At 46.0% G+C, this 21,157-nt stretch overlaps 1 protein-coding gene across 1 annotated transcript in view; it reads right to left on the bottom strand.

Moving 5' to 3' along the window:
- The window catches only part of IFT74 (intraflagellar transport 74), a 291,121-nt gene that overhangs the window by 220,547 nt on the left and 49,417 nt on the right, over positions 1-21,157 (bottom strand). Inside the window, exon 7 of the mRNA XM_030194172.1 lies at positions 13,074-13,133. Within this exon, the coding sequence (XP_030050032.1) occupies positions 13,074-13,133 (60 nt within the window). The remainder of the gene's footprint in view (positions 1-13,073; positions 13,134-21,157) is intronic.

The following is a 21,157-nucleotide window of genomic DNA, read 5'->3' as shown; positions in this document are numbered from 1 at the left end:
ACCCCAACTGACATCCAGCATATTAAAATCACCTATCAGTAGTACTTCCCCTTTCCAAGCTATCTTGTGAATGTCTTTGTCATGAAACGCCTAGCCACCCCCACCCAGGACTATCCCGCAGCCACTTAGAGAGTCTATCCCCAGCACTGCTCAGGTCCATCTGCACCTGCCGCTTGTGTTCTACACTAGCACCTTCCTCCCACTGACTGGGTCCCAACCGCCTCTGGGTGAGTCTCCCGCTCTCAAGGTGTTCCCCAGAGATTTCTAGGTTACTGAGGCAACACTCCCAGTGGTCCCACAGTTCCTAGAAAGCACTCACAGACCCAACACATAAACCACCAAGATTCTTAGTCAGTCCAGACAGCAGAAGCAATAAACTAAAAATGCTTAATGTCATAAAGATGTTGAACAGTGAACCATAAAAACAGATGGAACAAAAACAGCACATAATAACAGGTAACTGAATATGGATCAATTACAAAACTATCTAAACATTTGTTTACTATCTAAATAGTGCCTGGGGAAATCAGGACATATAGCTGCTCACAGGTTATCAAATATAACTGTTCACAGGGCCTCAGCAAAGAGATCTTTCTCTTCCCTGGCTAAGACTGGGCAAAAGCCAGTACATCCTAGAAAAATTTGAACTCCTGGGCCAATCAGAGCCCAGAACAACAAGTTTTCAAGAGCATACTAAATTTACTTCGTATCTGTGCCAGACTAACTAATGAAGGAATGGTCATTCCTCTGTAACAGCTTTAAAGTAAGGAAACACTACCTGTTGGCCAATAGGAGAAATACACTTCAAGAATTAATTAAGGTAGTTTTACAGGCTTAAAAACCCACTGTTTTATCATAGTCTTCAATTAAATCTCTGTCCATTTCTTCCGATTGTGAAGGAGGCCTGTATATCACACTGAGGTATATATCTTTTTCATTCTCTCTTTCCAGATTAACCCACAGTGCTTCTTCCTTACCCTGTATGTCTTGCAATTCTGTTACTTTAATATTATTCTTAACATATAATGCCACTCCTCCACTCTTTATTCCTACCCTGCCCTTCTCGAATAGATTATAGCCAGGTATAAATATATCCCAGTCATGGTTCTCTGTGAACCATGTCTCTGTGACCGCCGCTAAATCCAAGTCAGCTTCTACAATTATAGCCTCTAGATCTAGAAATTTGTTTCCCATACTACAGGCATTGGTAAACAAAGCTCTCCAGATATTACTCTTTCCCCCCATTTCTATAAAGATATTTGATGCCTTACATTCCTGAGGGTTATTAATGACTTTGGGGCTCTTCTCACCCATTCCCTATGAATTTAGTTTACAGCCCTCTTTAGTACATTAGCCAGTCTGTTACGGAATACATTTTACCCCTTTTTTGGGCACCATCTCTGCTCAGTAGTTCTTGGAAAAACATCCCATGGTCTAGGAAACTGAAGCACTCCGTTGGCACCATTCACGCAGCCATACATTCAGCTCTAGGATGCGTGCTTCCTTCATTTGACCTTTACCCTCAACAGGAAGGTACACCGCCTGTGCACTTAACACTCTGTCCCAGAGCCATGAAGTCACATCTGATACGTTCAGTAGGATACCTAGCAATTTATCATTTGTGCCAACATGGATGAGCAACATAGGATAGTAGTCAGTAGGCTTGATGAGTATCGGCAATGTTTCTGCTACATCTCAAATTTTGGTACCAGGCAGACAGCATACCTCCCTGTACATCATATCTGGTTGGCAGATGAGTGCCTCTGTACCCCTCAGAAGAGAATCACCAACCACCACTACCTTTTACTAAATTATTGGCCACTCATCCAGCAGTTTTGGGATTTTTGAGCTTTGCTTCCTCCCGTTCTTTAGATATTTTCAACTCTTATCTCCAGGGCTGCAAACCGGTTCTTCAGTTCAACCAAAGATGGAATTGGGGGGTTGATTTAGCAGGATCTGCCGATCTATGTCCAGCTGTCCTCTTTCTGAGGAACATCTCCTTTCCCTTTGCTGTAGGTCCCCAATGTCTCAAGATGCATTTCATGGATGGATTTCTGGTTGTCACAGATGCTTCTTAGTCTTGCTACCTCCTCCCTTACTTCTTGTACTTCTTGCATGAAGGACTCAACGTGCATCCACTTAGTACATAAAACCAGTTTGTCACCTTGGATCAAGCATTGTCTGGACAGAGGCAGAAGCTGTAAAGAGAGCAGCAGCTTTGGGGGCAGCATGTTTCTTAGCCATACTTCAAATGTAGGAGCATTTTGTACCCGTGAATAGAAAGAAAAGGACCTACCAAAGTCCCAACCCTAATTTTTCCTTCACCTGTTCTGTATTACAAGAAGCAGATAGTTACTTTAATGTGCGATCTCTGAACCTGTTCAGATTCACTCTGTGGATGTAGTTCTATCTACTTCCTTTAGATATGTATTTTACGTATCTGGTGTGTAGAGTAGTGTGTGTTTGTAGGCTTAATTCAAGGGATTAATCTTACTAAGTAGAGACCCAGAAATAAAGCTGATATCTATTAAAAGGTAATGATTATATCACTTAATGATTTCTTGATTATCTTTCCAAACAATATTAATGTTGTTAACTGTTCCAGTAAAGCCAGATCTCTATACAGTATACATAAAGAGTTTAATTTGTTTCCCCCTTATGAAGTGGGGGTAAAAAAAGAAAAGCCTAGAGTAAGCTGATTGAAAAAAAAAAAAAAAGAAACTTATTCAAGGAAAAGAGAACGTAAACAATAATATCCTTCTATTAGAGGTATATAAAGGAAAATAACAGTAAACCTGTTTCCCCCTTATGAACTGTAGGTAAAAAAAGAAAAGCCTAGAGTAAGCTGATTTAAAAAAAATTGGTCAAGGAAAAGAGAAGGTAAATAATAATACTCTTCTACTAGAGGTATATGAAGGAAAATAACAGTAAACCTGGTTATATACAAACACACACTTAATCTAAATCAGGAAAAACACCTGATTAAAAGCAGACAAAAGTTATAGCAATCAGAAAAGATTTGCCTATAAAACTGGCTGCAAATTACACAGAACTGAAGGATTAGGCAGACTATATAGGAAGTAACACCCTTTGGGGGGGGGGGGGCTGAGGGACAAGGTGGGAGGACCAATCTAGACTGTGTTACCTGTGAAACCAACCTCCAATGCTTAAAACACTTCAGTACACCTCTGCTTTGCAACAAAAGCCTGCCTCCTAGATCAGGTGACTGCTTTAGCAATGGGTAGAGAAAATGTGGGGTACAGGGCAGGAGGCCTAGTACAAAACAGGGGCGTATCTGCGTGGGGCCACAGGGGCCTGGGCCCCCGCAGATTTCGCCCTGGCCCCCCTCCCCGCCGTCAACCCTCCCCCGCTGCTTACTTTTGCTGGCGGGGTCCGACCCGCAATCTCCATATTTCGGCTTCCTCCGTGGCCATGTGCTTCCAGGAAGTAACGCTGCAGTGCTGATTCGTTGAATCCAGTTCGGCGTCTGACGTCCCAGCACGTCAGACGCCGAACTAGATTCAACGAATCAGCGCTGCAGCGTTACTTCCTGGAAGCACATGGCCACGGAGGAAGCCGAAATATGGAGATTGCGGGTCGGACCCCGCCAGCAAAAGTAAGCAGCGGGGGAGGGTTGACGGCGGGGAGGGGGTGGAGAGAGGCGGCGGCGGGGGGGGGGGGGGGGGGAGGCAAAAATGTGCCCCCCCTCTCTGGCTCTGGCCCCCCCTACCGCCGGATTCCAGATACGCCCCTGGTACAAAATACTTTAAAAGTAGGAATGCCACTGATAAATATTTAATTGCTACAAGGACCAGTGGTAATCAAATATGAGAAATGTAACAGTTTTTAATATAGTATAATGGTAATCAATAGAAATAAAATAAACTAAAACACAGAAAAGCAAATAAGATGTTACCATTTTTATTGGACTAACAACACATTTTTTGAATAGCTTTCGATGGTAACCCTTCTTCATCAGATCAAAAATAAGCAAATGTTGGAACGCGTTGCCGCGCAACTTAAAAACGATCTATGAACTAACTAACTTCCGCAAACTACTGAAGACCCATCTCTTTAACAAGGCATACCACAAACAGCAACAAATATGAACTCCTCACATATATCCAGAATTGTCTTACAATATCTGCTTGTTATGCTACTATCATGTTTTATCATTATCATGCTACCCAAGATCCTCTGTAATACTAAATGTCTATTTTCTTGTTAAACTACTATCATGTTTTATCACTATCATGTTACCCAAGATCCTTCTGTAATACTAAATGTTTATTTTCTTATATATTTCCACCATTCATGATGTATTATAAGCCACATTGAGCCTGCAAAGAGGTGGGAAAATGTGGGATACAAATGCAATAAATAAATAAATTAAATAAATAAATAGTATATATAAGTGAAGCATCAAAGCATTCTAGTGACAGTCTCACAGGATGAGGTGATTTAGGTGAGAGACAGGGAGGGCTGGGTGGATGATGGACAGGGAGATATGAATGATAAGAGGGTGACAAAGCAATAGAATTTTATGGTTTATAATGGGCTAGAAAACCCAGATCTTTGTTAAGTCCTGTCTGGTGGGTGTCAAAATATTTAATCATTCTGATTTCAAATGTCTTATGTTCCAGGATTGTCTTAAAAGTTTCCTTTTAGTATTCTCACCACAAAATCATTGATAGTGTGTTCTGGTTTTGTAAAGTGCTGCCCCACAGAGGTGATATCCTGGTTGGCACTGGCATTTTTCATGTGACGTCTATGTAAATCAAGTCTCCTCTTTAGTATCTGGCTTGTTTCTCCAATATAGCACCCTTCGTCACACTTTTTACATTGAATGATATATACTACACTGGAAGATTAGAGTATGAAGGATTCCTTTATGTAGAATATTTTTCCTTTGTGAAAGACTGTGGGCTCCCGTGAAATGTTTTGGCATAGTTTGCAGTTGGATATATTGCAAGGATGTGTGCCACTCTCTTCTTTTTGAGTTTCTATTGGGAGCTTGCTTCCTACTAGTTTATGTTTTAAGTTGGGTTGCTGTCGGAAGGCCAGCACTGGTACGGATGGGAAAATCTCTTTCTGTAGTATTGAAGGAGTACTGCTGTGTTACCTTGTCTGCTGAAGCTAAGACTGAGTTGTAAAGTATAATAAAGCTGGTGACATGTGATCAAAGAGCTCTGGTCAGAAGTTGTATCGTGGGAATACAAGGAGAAAAATAGCAACAAGACCAATCTACCCATGATACAATGCACTGAATGGAAAAAATATTTTCTCCAATTTGTCTTAAATGTACTGCAAAGTAACTTCATAGTGTGCACACAACAACTGATTTGCGTTTATCCGTTACACTCCACTTAGGATTTTATAGACCTCTATCATATCTCCCCTCAGCCAACTCTTCTCCACAGTGAAGGGGCTCAACCTCCCTAGCCATTAATCATTTTGGTTGTTCTTCTCTGTACCTTTTCCAATCCTGCTATATCATTTTTTTGAGATGTGGTGGCCAGAGCTGTACACAATATTCAAGGTGAAGTCACGATACAGTGAATGATACATACCTGTAGCAGGTGTTCTCCGAGGACAGCAGGCTGATTGTTCTCACGACTGGGTGACGTCCGCGGCAGCCCCCACCAACCGGAAGAAGCTTCGCGGGCGGTCCGCACGCAGGGCACGCCCACCGCGCATGCGCGGCCGTCTTCCCGCCCGTGCGCGACCGTTCCCGCCAGTTGAATGACAAGCAAAAATGATGAAAACGCAACTCCAAAGGGGAGGAGGGAGGGTAGGTGAGAACAATCAGCCTGCTGTCCTCGGAGAACACCTGCTACAGGTATGTATCATTCACTTTCTCCGAGGACAAGCAGGCTGCTTGTTCTCACGACTGGGGTATCCCTAGCTCTCAGGCTCACTCAAAACAAGAACCCAGGTCAATTGAACCTCGCAACGGCGAGGGTACAACAGAAAATTGACCTACGAAGAACAACTAACTGAGAGTGCAGCCTGACCAGAATAAATGCGGGTCCTGGAGGGTGGAGTTGGATTTGCACCCCAAACAGATTCTGCAGCACCGACTGCCCGAACCGACTGTCGCGTCGGGTATCCTGCTGGAGGCAGTAATGTGATGTGAATGTGTGGACAGATGACCACGTCGCAGCCTTGCAAATCTCTTCAATAGTGGCTGACTTCAAGTGGGCCACCGACGCTGCCATGGCTCTGACACTATGAGCCGTGACATGACCCTCAAGAGTCAGCCCAGCCTGGGCGTAAGTGAAGGAAATGCAATCTGCTAGCCAATTGGAGATGGTGCGTTTCCCGACAGCGACCCCTAGCCTGTTAGGGTCGAAAGAAATAAACAATTGGGCGGACTGTCTGTGGGGCTGTGTCCGCTCCAAGTAGAAGGCCAATGCTCTCTTGCAGTCCAATGTGTGCAACTGACGTTCAGCAGGGCAGGGATGCGGCCTGGGAAAGAATGTTGGCAAGACAATTGACTGGTTAAGATGGAACTCCGACACCACCTTCGGCAGGAACTTTGGGTGGGTGCGGAGCACTACTCTGTTGTGATGAAATTTGGTATACGGAGCATGAGCGACCAGGGCTTGAAGCTCACTGACCCTACGAGCTGAAGTAACTGCCACCAAGAAAATGACCTTCCAGGTCAAGTACTTCAGATGGCAGGTATTCAGTGGCTCAAAAGGAGGTTTCATCAGCTGGGTGAGGACGACGTTGAGATCCCATGACACTGCAGGAGGCTTGATAGGGGGCTTTGACAGAAGCAAGCCTCTCATGAATCGAACGACTAAAGGCTCTCCAGAGATGGCTTTACCTTCCACACGATAATGGTAAGCACTAATCGCACTAAGGTGATTCCTTACTGAGTTGGTCTTGAGGCCAGACTCTGATAAGTGCAGAAGGTAGTCAAGCAGGTTCTGTGCAGGGCAAGAACGAGGTTCTAGGGCCTTGCTCTCACACCAAACGACAAACCTCCTCCACTTGAAAAAGTAACTCTTTTTAGTGGAATCCTTCCTAGAGGCAAGCAAGACACGTGAGACACCCTCAGACAGACCCAACGCAGTGAAGTCTACGCCCTCAACATCCAGGCCGTGAGAGCCAGGGACTGAAGGTTGGGGTGCAGCAACGCTCCGTCGTTCTGCGAAATGAGAGTCGGAAAACACTCCAATCTCCACGGTTCTTCTGAGGACAACTCCAGAAGAAGAGGGAACCAGATCTGACGGGGCCAAAAGGGCGCTATCAGAATCATGGTGCCGCGGTCTTGCTTGAGCTTCAGTAAGGTCTTCCCCACCAAAGGTATGGGAGGATAAGCATACAGGAGGCCGGTCCCCCAATGAAGGAGAAAGGCATCCGACGCTAGTCTGCCGTGTGCCTGAAGTCTGGAACAGAACAGAGGCAGCTTGTGGTTGGTCTGAGAGGCGAAAAGGTCCACCGAGGGGGTGCCCCACTCTCGGAAGATCTTGCGTACCACTCTGGAATGGAGCGACCACTCGTGCGGTTGCATGACTCTGCTCAGTCTGTCGGCCAGACTGTTGTTTACACCTGCCAGGTATGTGGCTTGGAGGAGCATGCCAAATTGGCAAGCCCAACGCCACATCCCGACAGCTTCCTGGCACAAGGGGCGAGATCCGGTGCCCCCCTGCTTGTTGGTGTAATACATTGCAACCTGATTGTCTGTCCGAATTTGGATAATTTGGCAGGACAGCTGATCTCTGAAAGCCCTCAGTGCGTTCCAGATCGCTCGGAGCTCCAGGAGGTTGATCTGCAGATCCTTTTCCTGGAGGGACCACAGACCCTGGGTGTGGAGCCCATCGACATGAGCTCCCCACCCCAGGCGAGATGCATCCGTCGTCAGCACTTTCGTGGGCTGTGGAATTTGGAATGGACGTCCCAGGGTCAAATTGGTCCGAATGGTCCACCACAGCAGTGAAGTGCGGCAACTGGTGGAGAGGCGGATGACATCCTCTAGATTCCCGGTGGCTTGGAACCACTGGGAAGCTAGGGTCCATTGAGCAGATCTCATGTGAAGACGAGCCATGGGAGTCACATGGACTGTGGAGGCCATATGACCCAGAAGTCTCAACATCTGCCGAGCTGTGACCTGCTGACGCTCTGGTCTGCGAAGCCAGGGACAGGAGGTTGTTGGCCCTCGCTTCGGGAAGGAAGGCCTGAGCCGTCTGGGTATTCAGCAGGGCTCCTATGAATTCCAGAGACTGGGTTGGCTGGAGATGGGACTTTGGGTAATTTATCACAAACCCCAGCAGCTCCAGGAGTTGAATAGTGCACTGCATGGACCAGAGGGCTCCTGCCTCCGAGGTGTTCTTGACCAGCCAATCGTCGAGATATGGGAACACGTGCACTCCCAGCTTGCGTAGATACGCCGCCACCACCACGAGGCACTTTGTAAACACCCGTGGGGCAGAGGCGAGCCCAAAGGGCAGCACACAATACTGAAAGTGCCGTGCGCCCAGGCGGAATCTGAGATACTGTCTGTGAGCTGGCAGTATCGAGATGTGAGTGTAAGCGTCCTTTAAATCCAGGGAACATAGCCAATCGTTTTCCTGAATCATTGGCAGAAGGGTGCCCAAGGAAAGCATCCTGAACTTTTCTTTGACCAGGAATTTGTTCAGGCCTCTCAGGTCTAGGATGGGGCGTATCCCCCCTGTTTTCTTTTCCACAAGGAAGTACCTGGAATAGAATCCCTGCCCTTCCTGCCCGGGTGGTACGGGCTCGACCGCATTGGCGCTGAGAAGGGCGGAGAGTTCCTCTGCAAGTACCTGCTTGTGATGGGAGCTGAAGGATTGAGCTCCCGGAGGACAATTTGGTGGAAGGGAGGCCAAATTTAGGGCATATCCGCACCGCACTACTTGGAGAACCCACTGGTCGGAGGTTATGAGAGGCCACCTTTGGTGAAAAAATTTTAACCTCCCTCCGACCGGCAGATCGTCCGGCACGGACACTTTGAGGGCGGCTATGTTCCCGTGGATCCAGTCAAAAGCCCGTCCCCGGCTTTTGCTGTGGAGGCGCAGGGGGCTGTTTAGGCGCACGCTGTTGACGAGAACGAGCGCGCTGGGGCTGTCCCTGTGCCTCTCGAGGCCTTCGGGCCGGCTGGGTGTACCTACGCTTGGCAAAAGCATAGGGCGCAGCCTGCCGGGCCCGGGAAAAACATCCACCTGCTGAGGTGGATGCTGAAGGCGCCCGGTGGGAGAGCTTGTCGAGGGCGGTTTCCCGCTGATGCAGTTGGTCCACCAGCTGCTCGACCTTCTCGCCAAAAATATTATCCCCCCGGCAAGGGACGTCGGCCAGTCTCTGCTGGGTGCGGTTGTCCAGGTCAGAGGCACGCAGCCATGAGAGCCTGCGCATCACTATACCTTGGGCCACAGCACGAGATGCCACGTCACAGGTGTCATATATACCCCTGGACAGGAACTTTCTGCACGCCTTCAGCTGCCTGACCACCTCCTGATAAGGCCTGGACTGCTCCGGCGGGAGCTTATCAACCAGGTCCGCCAGTTGCTTCACAGTGTTCCGCATGTGGATGCTCATGTAGAGCTGGGTAAGATTGGATGCGGGTCACTAGCATGGAAGATTGGTAGGCCTTCCTCCCAAACGAGTCCAGAGTGCGAGACTCCCGCCCCGGGGGCGCCGAGGCGGTATCCCTCGAACTCCGTGCCCTCTTGAGAGCAGAATCCACGACCGCCGAGTCATGGGGCAATTGGGGCCGCATTAACTCTGGGTCCGAGTGGATTCTTTACTGGGACTCTGCTTTCTTGGAAATGGTGGGATTAGATAATGGTCTCATCCAGTTCCGAAGCAGTGTCTCTTTGAGGACATTGTGCAACGGCACCGTGGAGGACTATCTAGGTGGTGATGGATAGTCGAGAACCTCGAGCATCTCAGCCCTCGGCTCATCCACAGAGACCACGGGGAAGGGAATGCAAATGGACATGTCCCTTACAAAGGAGGCAAAGGAGAGGCTCTCAGGAGGCGAGAGCTTCCTCTCTGGTGAAGGCGTGGGGTCAGAGGGAAGGCCCACAGACTCCTCTGAGGAGAAATATCTGGGGTCCTCCTCTTCCCCCCACGAGGCCTCTTCCTCGGTATCGCACATAAGCTCATGTAGCTGAGTCCTTAACCGGGCCCGGCTCGACGTCAAGGCACCGAGGCCTCGGTGTCGTCGAGCGGTGGACTCCCGCGCCGGCGGGGACGAAGCTCCCTCCATCGACGGGGACTCCACCTGCGTGGCGGTCGAGACCGGCGCCGCAAGCGGCGGCGGTGTCGAAGGCCTCGGCACCGGGCTAGAGCTCGCCGGTGCCACAGTCAACGGCGCCGAGGGCGCAAGCACCCCCGGCGCCGGCACAGCCTGGCGCATCAGCCCTTCCAGGATCCCCAGAAGGATGGCTCGGAGGCACTCGTCCAGGCCCGCTGTCGGGAAAGACTGGGGGGCCGGTAGAGGTGTCGGTGCCGGAAGCTGCTCGGGTCCAGGAGACTGCACCGAAGTGCTGGGACCCTGACGCGTCGGTACCTCCACTACCGAAGGGGACCTCTCCTCTCGACGCTGACGCCTCGCCGGCACCGAGAGCCGGATGCATCGAAGGCGACCGATGACAGTGCTTCTTTGATTTTTTGCGGTGCCCGTCATCGGCGCCAGGTGGAATGGAGGAGGAGGAGGTTGATCCCCCTCGGTCTCGAGGGACTGGGTCAGAAAGGGTTCAGTCCCGAGGGCCATGGGCAGAGGGAGTGACCGGGGCCGATTGCCCACGCGGCCTCTCACCCCTACCCTCACCGGAGGACCGGCGGGCCGACGGGACCTGTGCTCCTGGGGTCGATGCCATCGGTGCCGATTTCGCGGACATCGATACTGGTACCGAAGAACCGGCCGTCGATACCGATGCCGTCGAGGTCGACGTCGAGGGGCCGGCGCAAGTTCCAAAAAGACGGTCCCGTAGAACTTGCCTCGCAACCTGAGTCCGCTTCCGGAGACCAAGACACAAAGAGCACGACTTGATATTGTGCTCCGGCCCGAGGCACTGGAGGCACCAAGCGTGGGTGTCGGTCTGCGAGGTAGGCCGGCCGCACCGACCACACTTCTTAAATCCACTCGGGACCTTCGAGGACATCAACGGAAAAATCGCGTCGGCGAAATTAAAGTCGTCGATGGTGGCGGTAAATCACACCTCGGGTGGGTTTTGGAGGGTTCCCATTTACCACCACAAGTGTAGCAGATGGGGGGGGGGATGGGCCTGGGTCCACCTGTCTGAAGTGCACTGCACCCACTAAAAACTGCTCCAGGGACCTGCATACTGCTGTCATGGAGCTGGGTATGACATTTGAGGCTGGCATAGAGGCTGGCAAAAAAATGTTTTTTAATTTTTTTGGGGGTGGTAGGAGGGGGTTGGTGACCACTGGGGGAGTAAGGGGAGATGATCCCCGATTCCATCCGGTGGTCATCTGGTCAGTTTGGGCACCTTTTGAATTCTTGGTCATGAACAATAAGAGACCAATTAAAGCCGGCCAAATGCTCGTCAGGGCCGGCCTTCTTTTTTCCATTATCGGCCGAGGGCAGCCATCTCTTAACCACTCCCCCGTCCCGCCTGCGCTACCCTGCAGACACACCCCCTTGAACTTTGGCTGGCCCCACAATGGAAGGCAGTTGGGGACGTCGAAAATCGGCTTTCGATTATGCCGATTTGGCGACCCTGTGAGAAGGACGCCCATCTCCTGATTTGTGTTGAAAGATGGGCGTCCTTCTCTTTAGAACATAAACCTGATAGTAACATAGTAGATGACGGCAGAGAAAGACCTGTACGGTCCATCCAGTCTGCCCAACAAGATAAACTCATATGTGCTACTTTATATGTATACCTGACTTTGATTTGTTTTGATTTGTTTTGAAGCTTTCAAGTTGGCGACAAAGCTAAGTATAAGATTTTTTACGTTTTGGAAGCTTGGCTACGGGGGGCTTCTAAGTTTTTCTAATAGAGGGCAGGGTAGGGTTTTTTTCCCTACTGCTCTAGTGTTTGAATAATTTACTTAGGGCTCTCTTTTCTGAGGGGTCTCCTATTAAATAGTTTGGTTCTGGGTTGGGGTTAGCGTAGGTAGGTTAGGTTTTGGTGTTCCTTTTACAGTGTCTATATATATACAAGAAAGGAGGACAGTTTTTTAACCCATACGGTTTTCTCATTTAGGATGAGTTTTTTCGGTTGGGCTTTTTTTCTGTTCTCCTTTCTTAGTAGGAACCAATGATAGGAATTTACTCCAGTATTTACAAGGTGTTACAAGTACTTGGGTATGGTCCCTTGTTGGAGGTTTGAGGTTCCATTTGTTAGACAAAGTTTGTAGAGGTTGGATTTCTCCTCCTGTTTAAGGGACACTTTAAAACTTGCTATATTTTCACTTTAAGCTCCACTGACCAGTTTGTAATTGTTTGATTTGTATCTGCCATTTTCAGGGCACAGACCGTAGAAGTCTGCCCAGCACTAGCCCCACCTCCCACCACTGGCTCTGCCACCCAATCTCCACTAAGCTTCTGAGGATCCATTCCTTCTGAACAGGATTCCTTTATGTTTATCCCACGCATTTTTGAATTCCGTTACCGTTTTCATCTCCACCACCTCCCGCGGGAGGGCATTGCAAGTATCCACCACTCTCTCTGCGAAAAAGAACTTCCTGACATTTTTTCTTGAGTCTGCCCCCCTTCAATCTCATTTCATGTCCTCTAGTTCTACCGCCTTCCCATCTCCAGAAAAGGTTCGTTTGCGGATTAATACCTTTCAAATATGTGAAGAGTCTGTATCATATCACCCGTTTCCCCTTTCCTCCAGGGTATACATGTTCAGGTAATCATTAAGGAGCAGAAAACAGTTATCATTCCCCTATAAGGGAAGTTTAATCAGCTCTAAGCTCTTTACTCTGTCTCCATCTGCTAGCATGGGGACATAACCCCCTTGTCTGGACTGGTATAGTGAAACTCCTTTTCTCCTCTTTTAGTACAGTTTCAAGTATGGCAATATTATTTGGCAGTTAATATAGAACTATAACAAAAAAAGAGCTCTTACCGTATTGTAATCATTCATTACTTCCTCCATGTCAGTATTAGTATTGAGTTTATCCACCAACTGAAATAAGATGGACATTTAGCAGTTAGTAAGACTCTCTGCTTTTGAACAACTGTTACAGTTTTTGAGTAAGCAATTAAACAACCTGTTTAATCTTGGTACACTGAAAAATGCTAATACTGTACAGTCTCAATTATTCGACCTTCACTGATCTGACCATCCAGCATACCCAACAGACCCCCGGTGACGTCATGCGGCTTCTCTTTCAGTTTTTTGAAAACGGGACCCTACTTTTACTACCATTGTGAGCTAGGACCACGCTTTTACTGCATTTCTGAATTGTTTGAGGGGTTACCATTATTTTAAGAGGTTACCATTGTTTTCTGTATCATCCAACTTTTCATTTATCCGAAAGCAGGTGAGACAATCGAGACTTTACTGTAATACTTAACCATTACTAACGCAAAACCTATATACTTTACTAATTTCACATCTGACATTACATGACTATAATGAATAAATTCTACAATGCCTCTGGCTTCTCCTAATTCAGTGGGCTTAATAACTAATCATTTTATCACATACACACACAAACTCTGCCATTTATTTAATAACCATTTTTAACCCATTAGTGCCCAATGTTCCCAACTCTGTATTGCTCACTAGAAGCTGTAGTACCATCCCTTGAGACTTATCAGCCTCCTTGGGATTTCTTTTCTCTATATGCTACTATATATTCGTCCCAGAGTTGTATGCTCTTTTCCGGAACCTTATCAGCTTCCTTGCACCTACTGTTACTCTTTTTTCCACTCTGTATATATTCCTGGAGTTGGTACTCTCCTCTCCGGAACCTGTAAGCCACATTGAACCTACTGCTATGCGGGAGAAATGTGGGATACAAATGTAATAAATAAATAAATAATAAAATTCCATATGGGAACGTTGGGCACTAATGGGTTAAACTGCAGCAGCAGGATCTGTTCTACTTATTGTATTTGAAGCTTACATATATGGGGAAGGAAATTTTCAATGCAGGCCAGCAGGTTATACCCCAGGTCCACAAGCTCATTTTCAAAACAAAACTCCCTGTGGAATTTCCATTTGAAAACATTTGCAGCATGCAAAACACAAATCCTTTCTGCTCACATACTTTGCGCCTGAATGGGTACAGGTACAAAATACATAGCAGAAAGTATACACAAAGATTTAAAAATGAAATCTCTGTCCTTGAGTTTGCACAATTTTGTACTAACAAGAGCTTTCTACCACTTAGAATTTTAGGCAGCTTTTATGTCCTGACATAAACATCCAAACAAGTTATTTTCACCACATACAGATTTTTATAGGGACAGCAGATAACATATAACACACTGCTGGAATGGCAATTCATGTGTTGATGTAGCAGCCATCAGGGTATGAACACCTACACTTCTATTAACTGTGAATATATTGAACAAAATATACAAGTACCACATAGTCCTGTCGTTAGAGTCCTCTCCTGTTAGTCATCTAATGTTGACACCTCCAAGTGGACAACATCGTGTTGAGAATGAGTCACACACCTAAAAGCTAAAGCTATACAAGCTTCTGGAGTAACATATGTTAAAAATAATCATTTTAATTCATGTGCCTAGAGATGGAATTCCTCTGCTGTCATGCAAAATCAGATGAATTGCCTATTTTTTTTTATTCTCCCTGAATCTATGTGGGTAGGTGTTATCAACATAAAAACATAAGAATAGCCATACTGGGTCAGAACAATGGTCCATCCAGCCCAATATCCTATTTCAAACAGTGGCCAATCCAGATCACAAGTACCTGGCAGAAACCCAAATACAGTAGCAACATTCCATGCTACTAATCCCAGGGCAAGCAGTGAATTCCCAATGTCTACCTCAATAGCAGACTATGGAAAGTTTGGAATTCCTGGAAGCACACACTTATATATTTTATTTATTTACTTATTTATTTATTTATTTACATTACTTGCTAAACCGCAAAATCCATCATATTCTGGGCAGCGTACAACAAAAACATATATAGTTGAACAATACAACCTAAAATGAATGAAATCTCTATAAACCTGGAGGATGTAATGAGTCAATTAACAAACTGAAGAGTAACAAATCTCCTGGAACGGATGGTGTTCATCCCAGAGTACTGATGTTACCTCTGCAACAACCTCCACCACCCACGTCAAGCTAATGGTCTGGCCTACGAGGCTATGAGGTGCTGCCATCTTGTCCTTCATGAATCAGGCCTGCTCCTGATCTTTCTTTTGGCTTTTACCACCATCTCACTAAGACCACACTTGGCTACATTACCGCCCAGCTCTAGGATAGTTTACACAATAGCATATTGCTTTTGGGGGTTTGAGGCATATGCAATCTCAGGATTTCAAGGAAAGTAGTGGGAGAAGCTGGTTTCAGCGGCTTCCCCCAAGCATAGCATCATGTGACTCTCCCTTCACTTATTTTTATTAGGGAAAGCTGTATATACTAAATAAGAATTATTAGTTTTTCACTGCTAACAGTTATATTTAGTAATACATTTCTACTAAGAGATGTATGATCAGACATGCTTTGCTCACCATATTTATATTGCCAATAAATCACATTGTATCTTCTGAACTCGATAGTACAATCTTCTTCTTACCAGCCTACAGTCTTAGCTTGTGACAGGCACTATAGCATAGTTACTTACTTACCTGTAGCAGGTATTCACTGCAGACAGCAGGATACACAGCCTTACATCTGAATAATGCCTTCCAATGGAGCCCATGCAGAAACGCTCCCCAACTTTACAAACCACTGGAGAACTACACTACACATACGTCCTCCACCTGGCTAGGTCACGCGAGTCCTAGTCAGTCAAGTATGCAACTTACAGAATACTTCAAAGTAGAGGAGAAAAGGGTATGTAAGGCTATGTAACTTGCTGTCCTCAAAGAATATCTGCTACAAGTAAGTAATTACATTTTCTCCAAGGACAAACAGGATATCATAGCCTGATAATAGGTTAATAATTCCATCACCAAAAAAGGCTAGATGGGAATCTACTAGACATTCAGCTTTTTTCTATGTAGCTCCTGCTCTTTGGAACTGCCTTCCAAAAATTATCAGATTAGAAGAGTCGTATGTTAAGTTTCGCAAACTTCTAAAAACATACCTATTCCAAAATACATTTGAAAGTAATCTGGGATGAAAAAAAAGGGAAACAGGGGCAGAATGTATATGCAGAAAAAAACATATGTTTGTTCATATAAATCTGTTATGAGTGGATTGTTTTATTGTTGTTTTTATTCTTAGAATGGATGCTTTTGGTTTGCCATGCTTTCCTGTCAAAGAAATGGAGTTCCTGTAGGTTATTTTAAAGTTTGTGTGTATTTTTAGAGAATGTAAACCGTTCTGGTTTGTGTATGCAATTAAGTAACGGTATAGAAAAATAAATAAATGATAAATGAATGATGATACATCTGGAACTCCCAAGCTACAGGTTGTCCTTTAAAAAAATTTAAAAATAAATAAAAGAGAGAATGGTAAGTTGCAGCCTTGCAACAGGCAAAGGCCATTGTCACAACCCTTACCTGAGCCCGAGACACAGTCCAGGCGAGGACCGTCGGGCGCGGTGTTTCGGACCGGAAGAGTGTCGGGCGCAGCATCCGGGGCCGGCAATGCTCCCGCGGGTCGGCTCAGGAGTGCATCTTCATGCCGGGACAGATGCGGGGCACGTGGCTCACCCCATTGCTCCTCTTTCTGACTGCCACGCCTCCTCTCGTGTGAGGGCACTTCCTGACATCAGACGCAGTCGGCACTTAAGTCAGCTCAGTCTTTTTCTCAGGGCCTCAGTTACAACTACTGTTGGTTTTGGCTCCTCAGTCTGCCATTGTTTGCCTTTTTCTTTGGCTGCCTGAACCTAAGCCCAGACCTTGACACTGTATACTGCCTGCCACCTGTCCAAACCCAAGCCCGGACCTTGACACTGTCGACTGCCTGCTGCCTTCCAAACCCAAGCCTGGACCTTGACAATGTCTACTGCCTGAACCCAAGACTGGACCATGATGATGTCTACTGCTTGCCTGAACCCAAGCCCAGACCTCAACACTGTATATTGCCTGCAGCCTGCCCAAACCCAAGCATGGACCTTGACACTGTCTTCTGCCTGTCGCCTGCCTGAATTCTGTCCTGGCCCGTGACACTATCTACTGTGTGTCGCCTACCTGAACCCTCACTCCAGTCTGGTTTTTCCTTCTGGTACCGCTTCTAAGCATGTCTGAGTGCTGTTTTATCTTATTCAAACAGAACTCCGACATGCTTAGAACTCTCTCCAGACTCACTCCTGATTTGACCTCTTTTTTTCAAGAGGCATTTTAGGTATCCTCCTTCCTCTCGATCCTCCCAAACAGTTTAGGAATCTTGCTCTCATCCATGACAGTATAGGGCCCAAAAATCCCAAATATCTCCCCAGCCAAAACCAGAGTGATGGGGTCTGCAGCCTCTTTCACCTTTTTTCTGAAGAGATTCTCTCCACAGCACAGAACATCTGCCGGCTTCTCCTGTACCTTTGGCTTGAGGTCTGAGGCCTGCAGCCATGTGAGTACGCAGACACCAATCTCCACTGCTAGGGTTCTCAATGCCATATCATGTTGCTTTGACCCTGTATATTCTACACTCATGCTCTTTGGCTGCTAGACCGAGTTTGTTGGTCTTCCCCTAGGGAGAGTATCAGCAAACTCTGCCACAATGTACACAAATGTTCCCACAATTGCATGCTCATGTACAGCTGGTATGAAGCTATGTGGGTTGTTACACAGAATTCTGAAAACATTTTTAAGAAACACTCCAAGGTCTCAGACTCCCTCCCCAAGGGCACTACAGAAGTGAGTCTTCATACTCTTAGCCCTTTTTAGAGCAGATTCAACCACAATTAAATGAGAAGGAATTTGTAACTTCTGGAATCCCAGAGCCTTCTGAACTCTGTACACAGTTAACCTTCTTGTTCACCTACTGTACAGAGAGAGAGAGAGAGAGAGAGAGGTCTTACACATCTTCATCCTTTATTTGTTTAAGAATTCTGTGCATGGACACTGTCACATCTTCCTTAGGGAGATAATCGAACTACAGGAGGTCCAAAGTTTCTGCAGTGAACTCAGCCTCAGCCTCTAAAAGAAATGGGGCAGATTTATCATGTCCCTAAAAACAATCCTGGAACAAGAGTTCCTCTGAAAGGGATGTATGTCTTTCATGAAGTGGGAAGAAATCTGAATGGCGATCATGCGAATGATTGGTGGGACGCTGCCAAAGGCCTCTTAAAGAGATTTTATGCTGGGAGGCATCGCATCAGGCTCCACAAGATGACATCACACATATGTGAGAAACAATGTCCTAGTTCTCGGAGAAACCAAGTTTTACTTTGGAACCTTGTGAACTGCTAATCCTTAAGGGCAGACCAGAGTCAGGCCTAGTTATGATTAACCTTTAAGTCAAGAAGAGTGCACTGCAACTTTGGGGCCCTGCCAGGGAAAGGGCTGAAGGAAGAATGGTACATGAACTTAACCAGTCTGTAAAGTAAACAGGTTTACATACTTGTGAATACAAATAAAATGTTTTTGTATTACTTTCACTACTCTGAGTGACCATGTTTGTTGGGGCTCTATGCCACACCCTCAACCACAGTACTACAAATGTCAAATATGTATCTAGCAAAAGAACTCCAGGATCAAGTTATTCAAAAAATACAGATTAGCTATAGAAAAATGTCAGTGTTTGAATATTCCTTGTGCACTGCGAGGTCCATCATAAAGTGGAAACTGTTTGGCATTACAAAAGATTGTCTTGATCAAGCCAAAGTCAGTAACATTAGATTAAGGAAAATGTTAAGGAAAGGAACGGAGTGTCTTAATATTATATGAAAAGAACTGCAGAGGTCTCTGACAAACCAGAAAATACTGTCTGTTAAAGTATTTCAAGATTACTCCACAAATATGGCCTGTATGGGAGGGTGGCAAGAAGGAAGTCATTGCTAAAGACAAAAGCATATAATGTGCCATATACCTTTTGCAAAGAAAGATTTGGGGAACACTGCATACATGTGGGAGACAGTTTTCTGGTCTGATGAGACCAAAGTAGCACTTTCTGGTCTCAGAGCTAAATGATATGTGTAGTAAAAAGCAAACCCAGCACCTCCCCCTGCTAACACCATTCCTACAGTAAAGCATGATGATACCAGCATTATGTTATAGAGATGCTTTGCAGTAGCTTGGGCATGGAAATTTGTAAAAAAAAACAAGAGAAAGCTGATGGTGCACGTACAAGCAGATCTCAGCAGAAAACCTGTTCCACTCTGTCATAGACCTGGGACTGGGGAGAAGATTCACCTTTCAGCATGATAGAACATATGATCAAATCTTGCTATTTGAAGATATTCATTTTCTTCTTGACGACTGCAGTCCACAGATACCAAGACAGTTAAGACTGTGCCATAGGGGTGAAGATGGGGAACAAGGTGAGAGTATGCTACTGATGTGGGGGAACATCAAGCTTGAGGGTGTGCCATGGGAAGGTGGGAGAGAGATCCAAAGATACCTGGGTAGAGGAGAAGAAAGAATAAAAGGTAAGGATGTGTGCCTGGGGGGAGAGAAAATGAAAGGTGGGAGACGACTTTGGGGGCTGGCAGAATTAGAGGTCTTGCTGGGAGTTAGAGCAAGTTTTTTTTGTACCTGTTAATGCCTAGTTTATAGAATTGCCCCATTAACCTTAACAACTCATCGTTATTATTGCTACAAAAAGAACTACCACAAAGTATTTTGTTGAGGGGTAAATAGACTGATATAACCAAGACTTTTTGGTTTCTTATTCTTATTTTTTTTAATATTTCTGTAACTGTTCATTTCCACTGAAAATGTAGCATACGTCATGAAAGTCCAGCAGCAGCTCCCAATTAACTCCAGCCACAGCCATGTCCAAGAATGGAATTTGGGCGGAGCACAGGTTATATAAAAAGCACACCTATGCGCTTACTTCAGCCAAGTACATTTACAACTGCTCCAAAGCTGGAATAAATGTACACAGCTGCATCTTAGCATCTATTTTTACAGGATTCTGTGGACACCCCAAAAGGCTGAAATGGACACCCATATGCTTGAAACATCCAAATCCCAATTTTTCAAAGGCAAAATAGGGATGTCGAATACTGCAGTATGTCCAAATAGCAAGGGTGTGTGTTCTTGCAAGAACTAGGGAGGGCCTGAAAATCTGGACATCCAAAAGCAATTACGGAAGGGGAAGAAACATCCCTGACTAAAATTTAGACTTCTTTCAGGAAAGTCCAGGTTACAGAAAGGTGCTCTGATTGAGCATCTGTCCACTGGAGGAATTAAGGCACCTCCTTAATCTCCCAGTGGTTGCTGTCAAAAAGGTTTGATTGAGAACAGGAGACAGCATGACATCAAAAAGTTGAAGCCAATTAGGTTAGTCCATGTTTCCCCTTCCCCACACAGCTGCTGTTCTGCGTACACTCAAAACAAAGCAAACAAACCTATGAGCTGCTGAATCCACATTGTTGTTCTTTATTGTTGGTAGCATTTTTATTTAATCTCACATATTTTCAAATATGCCAGCTTGTGCAGCATACAGATGTACACAGAAGAAATATAAAAACGGAATAACTTTTCATACATAGAGGGAGGGAACGATGCTGGATCTGGTGCTCACAAATGAAGGATAGTGTGTCAAATGTCCGAGTGGGTGCCCACCTGGGCAGCAGTGACCATCAAACAGTTTGGTTTGATATAACAGCTGAAGTAGAGGGCACTCAAAACTCAAAGTCCTGGATTTCAACCATGCTGAATGGGGGAATACCTGAGAAAGGAGCTGATGGGCTGGGAGGACATATGAGAAGTGGAACAGCAGTGGTCCAGGCTGAAAGGAGCTATAAATATAGCCACAAACCTTTTATGTAAATAAAAGCAAGAGAAAAAGGAAAGCAAGTGGCTGAGAAAATAAAGGCTAAAGAGTTGGCGTTCATGAAATACAGAAAAACTCAAGAAGAGGAACACAAGAGGAATACTGGATGAAACTGAAAGA

This window comes from Microcaecilia unicolor, chromosome 2 (assembly GCF_901765095.1).
Source record: "Microcaecilia unicolor chromosome 2, aMicUni1.1, whole genome shotgun sequence".
NCBI lineage: Eukaryota > Metazoa > Chordata > Amphibia > Gymnophiona > Siphonopidae > Microcaecilia > Microcaecilia unicolor.
The sequence above is the reverse complement of the archived record's forward strand: the minus strand, read 5'-3'. Positions and strand labels throughout refer to the sequence as shown.